General features: G+C 44.7%; 1 protein-coding gene across 1 annotated transcript in view; it reads left to right on the top strand.

Moving 5' to 3' along the window:
• The first annotated feature begins 5,106 nt into the window (after positions 1 to 5,106).
• mdm4 (MDM4 regulator of p53) overlaps positions 5,107 to 11,734 on the top strand; it is a 41,277-nt gene continuing 34,649 nt past the window's right edge. The window contains exon 1 of the mRNA XM_078546290.1: positions 5,107 to 5,265. Coding sequence (XP_078402416.1) covers positions 5,188 to 5,265 — 78 coding nt within the window. The 5' untranslated portion in view covers positions 5,107 to 5,187. The remainder of the gene's footprint in view (positions 5,266 to 11,734) is intronic.

Genomic DNA, 11,734 nt, shown 5'->3' with positions numbered 1-11,734 from the left:
CAGTCGAGTGGAGAGACAGTTGGGAATTGAAGACAGCACGAGTATAGAAACGTAACTTTCTGAACAAGCGCACAAAGTATGAATTTATAGGAGAGGGAGCTGATTTGTAAAGGCAAAGAATTTCTACTTTCTACTAATCTCCAGTTTATAGTTAATAGTACAAGAGTAAGGTTAAAGTAAGTAAAAGTTGAAGCAAAAAAGTGATTTATAACTTTAAGATTAAGGCAAAGCAGGACAGCTCAGCCAAGCAGAATGAAGAGCTAACAGAAATGGTTGATGAGGGAAAGGCCATTGATGTGGTGCATATGAACTTCCAAAAGGCGTTGATACAGTGCCACACAACAGACTTGAGGAAAGTTGTAGGTCATGGAATAAAATGGACAGTAGCAACATGGATACAAAATTGACTGAGGGATAGGAAACAGAGAGTAATGTTATGTGTATTTTGCGGGCTAGAAGAAGGTTTGTAGTGGAGTTCCCCGGGGGTCGGTATTGGGACCCTTGCTTTTCCTGATATATGTAAATGATCTAGATCTTGGTGTGCAGGAGTCAATTTCAAAGTTTGCAGACGACACAAAACTTGGGAGAATTGTAAACTGTGAGGAGGACAGTGTAGAACTTCAAAAGGACATTGACACATTGGTGGAGTGGGCAAATAGGTGGCAGATGAAGCTCAATGCAGAGAAGTGTGGGATAATGCACTTTGGTACAAAGAACATGGAGAGAGGCTATAAAATGAAGGATACTATTCTATAGGGTGTGCATGATCAGAGTGACTTGGGTATATAAGTACATAAGTCATTAAAGGTGGCAGGACAGGTAGAGAGAGCTGTTTCTAAAGCATACAGTATTCTAGACTTCATTAATAGGAGCATAGATTATAAGAGCAGGGAAGTTTTGTTAAATTTATATAAGACACTGGTTAGACCTCAGCTGGAGTATTGTGTACAGTTCTGGGCAGCACACTATAGGAAGGATATGAATGCATTGGAGAGAGTGCACGAGAGGTTTACGAGAATGGTTCCAGGGATGAGACACTTCAGTTATGAGGAAAGATTGGAGAAGTTGGGACTTTTTCTTGGAGAGGAGAAGGCTAAGAAGGGACTTGATAGAAGTTTTCAAAATCATGAGGGGTCTGGACAGGGTAAATAGGGAGGAACTATTCCCACTCATAAACGGATCGAGAACCAGAGGGCACAGTTTTAAACTGTTTTGCAAAAGAAGCAAATGCGAGGTGAGAAAAAACTTTCATACAACAAGTAGTTGGGGTTTGGAATGCAATGCCTGGAAGTGTGGTGGAGGCAGGTTCGACTGAGGCATTTAAGAGAGCATTGGATGATTATGTAAATAGAAACAATATGCAAGGTTACGGGGAAAAGGCAGGAGATTGGCACAAAGTTAAAATGCTCAGAGAGCAGACATAATGGGCCGAATGGCCTCCTGCAGTGTAACCATCCTGCAATTCTGTGACTTCTCCATTCTGAAAAACCTCAAGTTCATTTTGGAAAAGAAAAGACAGGTAACATTTCAGAACTGATCCCAAAGAGAGAAACAGCTATTTTAAGATTGTCGTCTACAACTTGTTCATATCGTTTGTCTCTAAGCTGCATCGGCTTGGCTCAATTTGTAACATTTACATGTCTGAGTCAAAACGTTGTGCATTCAATTCCCAGATCAGGAGTTGGGCACCATGCTTTGGGATATCAGAAACAGTACAGTAATTTAGAAAAAAGCAAAAAAACTGCGGATGCTGGAAATCCAAAACAAAAATAAAAATACCTGGAAAAACTCAGCAGGTCTGACAGCATCTGCGGAGAGGGACACAGTTAACGTTTCGAGTCTGTATGACTCTTCAACAGAACTAAGGAAAAATAGAAGAGAGGTGAAATATAAGCTGGTTTACGGAGGGACAAGTAGAGCTGGATAGAGGGCCAGTGATAGGTGGAGATTGCCAAAAGATGTCATAGACAAAAGGACAAAGAGGTGTTGACAGTGGTGATATTAGCTAAGAAATGTGCTAATAGGTGACATTAAGGGTAGAAAGCAGGACGAGCAAGGTACAGATAGCCCTAGTGGGGGTGGGGTGGGGGGGAAGGGATTGAAATAGGCTAAAAGGTAGAGATAAAACAATGGATAGAAATACATTTTAAAAATAATGGAAATAGGTGGGAAAAGAAAAATCTATATAAATTATTGGAAAAAAGGGGGATCGGAAAGGGGGTGGGGATGGAGGAGAGAGTTCATGATCTAAAATTGTTGAACTCAATATTCAGTCCGGAAGGTTGTAAAATGCCTAGTCGGAAGATGAGGTGCTGTTCCTCCAGTTTGCGTTGAGCTTCACTGGAACATTGCAGCAGGCCAAGGATGGACATGAGGGCAGGGTGGAGTGTTGAAATGGCAAGCGACAGGGAGGTCTGGGTCATGCTTGCAGACAGACCGAAGGTGTTCTGCAAATCGGTCACCCAGTCTGAGTTTGGTCTCTCCAATGTAGAGGAAACCGCATTGGGAGCAGCGAATGCAGTAGACTAAATTGAGGGAAGTGCAAGTGAAATGCTGCTTCACTTGAAAGGAGTGTTTGGGCCCTTGGACGGTGAGGAGAGGGGAAGTAAAGGGGCAGGTGTTGCACCTTCTGCAGTTGCATGGGAAGGTGCCGTGGGGGGGGTTGAGGTGTAGGGGGTGGTGGAGGAGTGGACCAGGGTGTCCCAGAGGGAACGATCCCTGCGGAATGCCGCCGGGGGGGGTGAAGGGAAGATGTGTTTGGTGGTGGCATCATGCTGGAGTTGGCGGAAATGGCGGAGGATGATCCTTTGAATGCGGAGGCTGGTGGGGTGATAAGTGAGGACAAGGGGGACCCTATCATGTTTCTGAGAGGGAGAGGAAGGTGTGAGGGTGGATGCGTGGGAGATGGGCCGGACACGGTTGAGGGCCCTGTCGACCATCGTGTGAGGAAAACCTCGGTTAAGGAAGAAGGAGGACATGTCAGAGGAACTGTTTTTGAAAGTGGCATCATCAGAACAGATGCGACGGAGGCAAAGGAATTGAGAGAATGGGATGGAGTCCTTACAGGAAGTGGGGTGTGAGGGGCTGTAGTCAAGGTAGCCAGTAATTTAGAATGCTGCATGGTTTGTGCTGCTGTCTTGAGATATTTAACTGAGGCACTATCTGGACATTAGAAATCTAGTGGCACAATTTAAAGAACAGGGATAAAAACAAAATGCTAGAAAAACTTCTTCAGAGAGTCATATGGGCTCAAAACGTTAACTCTGCATCTCTCTGCACACATGCTGCCAGACCGGCTGAGTTTTTCCAGCACTGTCTGTTTTTATTTCAGATTTCCAGCATCTGCAGTATTTTGCTTTAATTGAATATATCCTGGTCAACACTGATCCCTCAACCACCATCACTAAAAATCAATTAACTGGTCTTTCATTTCATTACTGTTGGTGGGAACATGCAAAATAGCTTTAGTGTTTGCGTCTATAATGGTTGCTTCAAAAATATCTCGCACTAAATTGCTTTAGGATGCTCTGAATGGCATTAGGAGCTAAACAATTCTATTTACCAGGCAAAATATTACCTAGTGGCCAGCCTGTGCGCGCAATGGCTTTTGCAGTTGCCTGTATCAGCCAGTGCATTTCGAAGCAATTTCAAACTCTTGAGATGCTTCTCGGATGGGATAAGGCTCTCATATGTTAGTTTTATCTCCCTGCTTTTACTGGACTCTACATTTATGCCCTCTGCTACCTGTGACTACTTTGCTGTACTCTCCATGACTGCAGCTTGAGCATTAAATCAACTGGATATGTTGGAGTTGTATAAAATGCTTGTTAGGCCACAGCTGGAGTACTGTGTACAGTTCTGGTCGCAACAATATAGGAAAGATGTGATTGCACTGGAGAGCTTGCAAAGGAGATTCAGCAGGATGTTGCCTGGGCTGGAGTGTTTCAGCTATGAAGAGAGACTGGATAGGCTAGTGTTGTTTTCCTTAGAGCAGAGAAGGTTGGGGGAGAACCTGACAGAGGTATACAAAATTGAGGGGCATAGATGGGGTAGATAGGAAGAAACTTTGCCCCTTAGCAGAGGTGTCAATAACCAGGGGGCATACATTTAAGGGGCAGGAGGTTCAGAGGGGATTGGAAAAAAAAATTTCACCCAGAGGGTGGTTGGAACCTGGAACACACCGCCTGAGGAGGTGGTCGAAGAAGGAACCCTCACAACGTTTAAGTATTTAGATAAGCGCTTGAAACGCCAAAGCATACAGTGCTATGGGCCAAGTGCTGGAAAATGGGATTAGAATAGATAGGTGCTTGATGGCTGGCACAGACATGATGGGCCAAAGGGCCTGTTTCTATGCTGTATAAACTCTATGGCTCTAACTCGCAATAATAACAGGGTTTCAGCAGGGGTAAGACTGAGCTTTTGGATCCTGCTTATACCAAGTTTCCTGCACTACCGTTTTTTTTGGCAGTTATTCCTGTTACCTCAACTTACATGATCAACAATAAACTTTGAAAACGTTGGCAGTTATGAAAATTGTGACAGATTTTTGCTACCATATTTGGTTATGTTATTCTGTCATTATGGAAATAGTTAAGCTCCGTGGAAGTAGTGGTGCCAGAGTGAGGTTAGCCACGTAGTACTGGAGTTTTAAAAATTTTTTTTAAAAAGTGGGAGCACTTCTGTACACGTAAGCACAAACTTAAAAACTTTTCCCCCGTACTCAAAGGTACAACTTATCTTTTATATATTAAAAATGTTCCACTGTATGAAACAACCAAAAGGGAGTAGAGGCAGGAAATTTTAAAAAAAAACCCTCAAATATATGCTCATTTTTTAAATGCAACTATTACAGAAAGTTTTGTAGTGAGTTCAGAAGTGGGCAAACTTCCAAAGCAGGTGGCGCGGGGGGGGGGGCGGGCTGGTTCTCAGGCTCGCCAGGGGATTGGCTGGAGCGCAGCTATCGTCTCGCGCTAGCGGCGCTGCTGATGGACACGCGCGGGGAGCCAATCACGAGAGGGAGGAAGGGGCGTGGTGGCCGCCCGCCTTGCCGCCCCTCCCCCACCCCGTCAATCAAAGCGCGCGGCCGGAAGTAGTCCCTGGCGGAGGGATCAGGGTTCCGGAGGCGGCGGCGGAGTGGAGCGGCCATGTGGAAGGCGTGAGAAGGCAGGGGGTGGGGGGTTCCTGTTGATGAGTGTCCATTATCCCCGTCTCCCCCTCCCCCACTCCCGGCCCCCATCAAGCCGGACGCCATGGACGTGCGTTAATGTAAGTGCGGATTGGCGCCATTCCGATCACAACAAGCGCGCGGCGGCGGTGAGTGAGTGAGTGAGTGGGTGGGAGGGCTGAAGTTAAACTCTGTCCCCGGCCGAGTCAGGCTGAGGGTGAGCGGGGCCCGCAGGCCTCAACCCCCCCCTGAGGGTGAGCGGGGCCCGCAGGCCTCAACCCCCCCCTGAGGGTGAGCGGGGCCCGCAGGCCTCAACCCCCCCCTGAGGGTGAGTGGAGCCCGCAGGCCTCAACCCCCCCATGAGGGTGAGCGGGGCCCGCAGGCCTCAACCCCCCCCTGAGGGTGAGGAGTCCACAGGCCTCAACCCCCCCCCTGAGGGTGAGCGGGGCCTGCAGGCCTCAACCCCCCCCCTGAGGGTGAGTGGAGCCCGCAGGCCTCAACCCCCCCCTGAGGGTGAGTGGAGCCCGCAGGCCTCAACCCCCCCCCTGAGGGTGAGTGGAGCCCGCAGGCCTCAACCCCCCCCTGAGGGTGAGTGGAGCCCGCAGGCCTCAACCCCCCCCTGAGGGTGAGCGGGGCCCGCAGGCCTCAACCCCCCCCTGAGGGTGAGTGGAGCCCGCAGGCCTCAACCCCCCCCTGAGGGTGAGCGGGGCCCGCAGGCCTCAACCCCCCCCTGAGGGTGAGTGGAGCCCGCAGGCCTCAACCCCCCCCTGAGGGTGAGTGGAGCCCGCAGGCCTCAATTCTCTCTCCCCCCCCTCCCCCCGGAGAAAGGGAAGCTTCTCGCTGTAGAAACCCCCTGGTTTGGAACAGAAAGGGCCGAGCGGCTCGGGTAAACCTTCAAACCGACGCAGCCTTTGCGCACTTTCTGTTTTTAAATTTTCAACTGGCTCAACCTGCACCATATCCTCTTGTCGCGTTTTATTCCCGTTCATAACTCGCTGCCTTACCAGGGTGGTGGTGGTGGCGGCCGGGACGGTGAATGATTTCTAAAGGAAAGTTGGGGTGGGCGCTTGAGCGAAATAAGCTTGCAGGGGGACTGGGCTGTTCTGCAAACTAGTATGGAGTTGGTGGGCCGAATGGCTCCTTTCAGTGTTGCAATGACTCCGGTGGAGAGTTGTGGTTAGTGTTAAAATAGCCATTTCATCCTGCCTTATTAGGAATAGGAAGCGAGAGTCTGAAGTGCCAGCTCTATGGATTGTAAACCCTGCAATGTTCTCATTTTAAATTTGCAAAGTTTTGTTTTTGGTTGGATTCCATATTGCAGGGAGGTACCTCTAACCCTGTAGGCTCCGCATCCAGTTAAATTGATCCTAGTGCAGAAGTCATGGTTGTACCGGCTACTCAATGAAATAGGTAAACACAACTATTAGGATTGAGGAAAAAAGTAAAATACTGCAGGTGCTGGAAATCTGAAACAAAAACAGAAAATCCTGGAAAATTCAGCAGGCCTGACATCATCTGTGGAGAGAGAAACAGTTGACGTTTCAGGTGTGTATGACGAGTCTGTATGGCTCTGAGGAAGGGTCATACAGACTTGAAACGTCAACTCTGTTTCTCTCACCACAGATGCTGTCAGACCTTCTGAGTTTTTCAAACATTTTCTGTTTTTGTGTGAGGGTTGAGACTTGGCATCTGAAAAGACACTCATTGTAAAAGCAATTTAAATACAATGAGCTGCGCAGTTTGCCTGAGGTGAGTGCCAAAAAGTAGATTACGTTTTTAAGGCAGCATAAATGCCCACTCTGGAAAGATTAAAATGGTAAATGCAATTCGCAAGCTTGTTTTATGCTTAGTTAGCAGGTCTCACCTGGGAATGGAAAGAATGGTCTTAATGCTCCTGGCCTAGGAAGTGTAGGGTGGTGGAATCTGCTGATTACTGACTTCTGGTCAGTGTTTCCTACAGCAAATTTCATGTCACTCCTTTCTGAGGACCAAGTTAGGATGTGGTTGTGAATTTGCCTCAAGGTCAGGTACCTTGTACATGATTAATAATACTTGGGTGAGTTACTGGAATGAGTTCCTAGTGTGTAGCAGGACCTTCAAGAGAGAATTATTGATGAGCATGGGCATAGTAATTGCTAATTACTCTAAAATGAACTTTGAGCATGATTTTTATGATTTGCTAAATTATTATAACTTATGCTATACTGCTTTAGTAATTAAAGCCTACTTGATTTGAGAATTTGCCCTGTTCAAACATTAGTGGCTTGGGAGGGATTCCTTTACTTGGTTAACAACAAACTTGTGTAAAATTTATGGGAGAAAATACTCCAGATGTTAAAAATCTGAAATAAAATCAGAAGTGACTGGAAATGAGCAGCTACGGCTGTCAACTTCTGTTATAGAAAAGGCAGCCCACTGTTTTCAATGTAAACCTATCAATGTTAGAAACTGGAAAGTAAATGCCTTAACAGGAATCTGATTTTCTTTTTAAAGAAACTGGAAAGAGATGATATATAAATAACATAAAAGCAAAATACTGCAGATTCTGGAAATCTGAAACAAAAACAAAAATTGCTAGAAAAACTCAGGCCTGACAGCATTTGTGGAAAGAAAGACAGAGTAACATTTCAAGTCCGTAAGACTCTTCTTCAGGATGAAGAACTTCTTCGAAACGTTAACTCTGTCTTTCTCTCCACAGATGCTGTCAGACCTGCTGAGTTTGTCCAGCAATTTTTGTTTTTGATCTATGAATATCATTTTGGTGAAGCAGTGAAGAATCGTTAACCGAATAGGAAATAATGAAAATAAATAAGGTATTGAAGTGGCAAGGGAAATATATGCATGAGGGGCCCAGACAGAGTAGATACAGAAAAACCTCCCACTGGCGGTAGGGTTAAGAACCAGAGGATGCTGATTTAAAGTGACTGGCAAAAGCATGTTGACAGTGAAAAATGTTTTTGCACAGCAGGTGGTTAAGATTTGGAATATACTGCATTAGCGTTTGATGGAGGCAGATACAGTTGTGGCTTTCAAAAGAGAATTAGTTAAGTAGCTGAAGGGAGAGAATTTGTAGGGCTACATGGAAAAGGCAAAGGGTTGGGTGCAGCTAAGTTGCTCTTAAAGTCTGCTTGAACACGACAGGCCTCCTGTGCTGTAACTATTCTATGATTCTCTGCACAGCAGGCTCTCTTTTCCACCGTCTGGTTATTTCTTTTGTTCTCTGCTTTTCCATGCCCTTCCTGACTGCTTGTCTCCAGGCACTCACCGGTCAGCAATGAGGGCTTCCCATGCATTGCCTCTGATCCTGGTCAACCTGAAGCTTCGATTGCAGACATCCTTGTGTCACAGATGTGGGTGACCTGTTGGTCTTTCGCTGATAGCAAGCTCACCATAGAGCGTGTCTTTGGGGATGCAGCCCTCATCCATTTGGCTCACATGATTCAGCAAGTGGTCCTCCATTATAGCGGGAGCAATGAATATAGCATACCAGGTTAGGAGAAGTAAGTGGACCTTGGTGTCTTCTGAAATCTCCATCTCCACCCCCAACCCCTGCCCAAGGCAGTTATGTGTAAAATTGACTTAATGATTTAAGACATTTCTGTTGTACTTTTAATAGTGACTTTTGAATGTATTTTGAGGAAGATCATGCAAATCTTTACACATTTGCAGGTGTTTAAGCATATGAAAATTGCACCAACTGTTTCATAAATTGTGGCTGCTTTTTAAGGAAGTAGTTACACCTGTCATAACGCTACATACAAACAACATATGACCTTGTATGTCTTGCAGTCCTTTAGCACATTTTCTGGGCTCCAAAAGTGTACTGGTTCATCATTGTGTTTTTGCATCCTGGCTATACAGAGCAATATTCACATACATCACTACACTAATGAACTTTGATTATAATTGATTTGACATACATTCTTTTGATAACCAATTGGCCAGTCCTGTAATAGTTGATGAAGGACAGCATTGTGAAATGTTACTGCGCACCCAACTCTGCGTTCCTGACACATTAGGCTTCTGGTTAAAATGTTCAAAGCACTGGTGAATAAAGTATGTGTTGAACGTACAATAATTCAATAGTATTTTATTCAATATTTTTTAATTGGCACTTTTTTAAGCTTTTAGAGCCAGGTTAAAGTGACTGAGCAGCGTACATATAAAAGCAAAATACTGCGGATGCTGGAAATCTGAAACAAAAACAAAAATAGCTGGAAAAACTCCAGCATCTGTGGCGAGGAATACAGTTAAGGTTTCGCGTCCGTATGGCTCTTCATCAGAACTAAGGAAATATAGAAATGTGGTGAAGTATAAGCTGATTGAGGGGGGTGGGACAGGTAGAGCTGGATAGAGGGCCAGTGATAGGTGGAGGAAAGAAGAGATTTCCAAAGATGTCATAGACAAAAGGACAAAGGGGTGTTGATGGTGGTGATATTATCTAAGGAATGTGCTAATGGTGATACTAAAGGTAGAAAGCAGGACAAGCAAGTGACAGCCCTAGTGGGGTGGGGGGAAGGGATCGAAATGGGCTAAAAGATGGAGATAAAACAATAGATCGAAATAAATTAAAAATAGGTGGGAAAAGAAAAATATGTTGTTGTGAGCAGCATACATTGTTGAATCTACCAGCTGGTGGTTGCATATTCTGTAGTGTGCACACTTGCTGCATAACCAGATGTCTTTCCGAACTCCCTCCACAGACGAATTGGGAGAGTCAGTGAATAACTTGCAACTTTAGGATTTGTCTCAAAGGAGCAGAAAATGGGCTGTGAAATTCTTTCTTTTGCTGAAACAATAGATTGAATAGTAGTGCAGTCAAACTAATCTAATCAATACACCTGAATTTCATTCATGATGAAACCAATTCAGCTGCACAGTTTGTAGGGTTTTGATCTTGAGGGCAGTCACAAGTAATGATTGCTTAAACTGAATTCCATTGTAATTGGATTACATTTGGCTCAGTGTTTACCTTGCCATCACCTGGTAAGCATGGTATTAAAATGAGGGTTTACAGTTTCAGATTGAATTTGGGAAATTCTTTCCAAGGACAAATTGCTTTTCAACATTTAAAATCTGTGGAATGGCCAGTTTGCAGTCTGTTCTTGTATCCTCGAGTTCCTGGTATGTTGCAACTTACCACAGGACCTGAAGTTCCAAAAGCATATTATTCATGTAAAGACCTAGTTCCTTCTGATTAACCGTTACTCCAAAATCTTTAATGTTCTTTTAAAAAGACTGAATATCTGGCACCTTTCAGGCTCTCGGGCCACCTAAAAGCATTTTGCAGCCAATGAATCACTTTTTAATGTATTGTCACTATTGTAGTGTACCTCTTTTCATTTTGTTTTAGTGCATGGAGGCAGAGCAGAAGGGTTGTTGACCACAGCAAGGTCCCACAAATATGACCAGATAATCTGCTTTAGTAATGTTGATCAAAGGATAAATATTGGCCAGCTCCTCTTCAAGTAATTCCATGGGATCTTCTGCAGTCAGCTCACAGAGCCTCTGTTTAATGTCTGATCTGGAAGACAGCACCTTTTGAGAGCACCTTTTTCCCTCGGCACTGCACTAGGGTCAGCCAAGATTGTATGCTCATCTCTGGCCTGGAGTTTACACACCCATGAACTTCTAACTCAGGGAAGAGTGCAAACAGTGAGCCAACACTGATTCCTAATTAAGTTTTGAAATGTAAGCGGAATCTTCATTGCCATTTGGAGCTAGAACTTTAATCTGTGCTTTTAAAGCAAATGCCAGTTTGGCTTTCTGTTTCAATTAGTTCTTAGCGCTTTAGTTAAGATGCTCAGTTTTTGTTTCGCTGCTTTCATAGATGCTGGTTTTACCTCTCTCGTAGCATTCTCTTTTCTGGTTCAAGAGATTGTCCACTTTGGCAGAAGGAATAGAAATGCAGCATATTATTTAAATGGAGAGAGATTGCAGAACTGAGGTACAGGGGGTTTGTGGTGGTCTGATGCATGAATCACAGAAAGTTACTACGCAAGTACAGCAAGTGATTAGGAAGACAAATGGAATGTTGTTCTTTGTTGCAAGGGGAATGGAATATAACAATAGGGATATTTTGCTACAGTTGTGCAGGATTTTGGTGCGACCACATCTGCAGTATTGTGTACATTTTTGATCTCATTTAAGAAAGGATCTAAAAGCATTAGCAGTTCAGAGAAGGCTCACTCGACTGATACTTGGGTTGGGAGGGTTATCTTATGCAGAAAGGTTGAACAGGCTGGGCCTGTATCCATTGGACTTGAGAAGATTGAGAAGTGGTCTTTTTGAAATACACAAGATCTTGAGGGGACTTGACGGGGTGGATGCTGGAAGGATGTTTCCCCTTGTGGGAGAGACTGGAACTGTGGACACGGTTTAAAAATAAGGGAAAAGCAAAATACTGCGGATGCTAGAAATCTGAAACAAAAACAAAAATTGCTGGAAAAACTCAGCAGGTCTGACAGCATCTGTGGAGAGGAAGACAGAGTTAACGTTTCGAGTCCGTATGACTCTTCATCAGAACTAAAGAGAAATAGAAATGTGGTGAAATATAAGCTTTTTAAGGGG

Source organism: Cetorhinus maximus, chromosome 8 (genome assembly GCF_964194155.1).
Source record: "Cetorhinus maximus chromosome 8, sCetMax3.hap1.1, whole genome shotgun sequence".
Classification (NCBI taxonomy): domain Eukaryota; kingdom Metazoa; phylum Chordata; class Chondrichthyes; order Lamniformes; family Cetorhinidae; genus Cetorhinus; species Cetorhinus maximus.
Note: the sequence above shows the minus strand (reverse complement) of the source record. Positions and strands in the feature narration are given on the sequence as shown.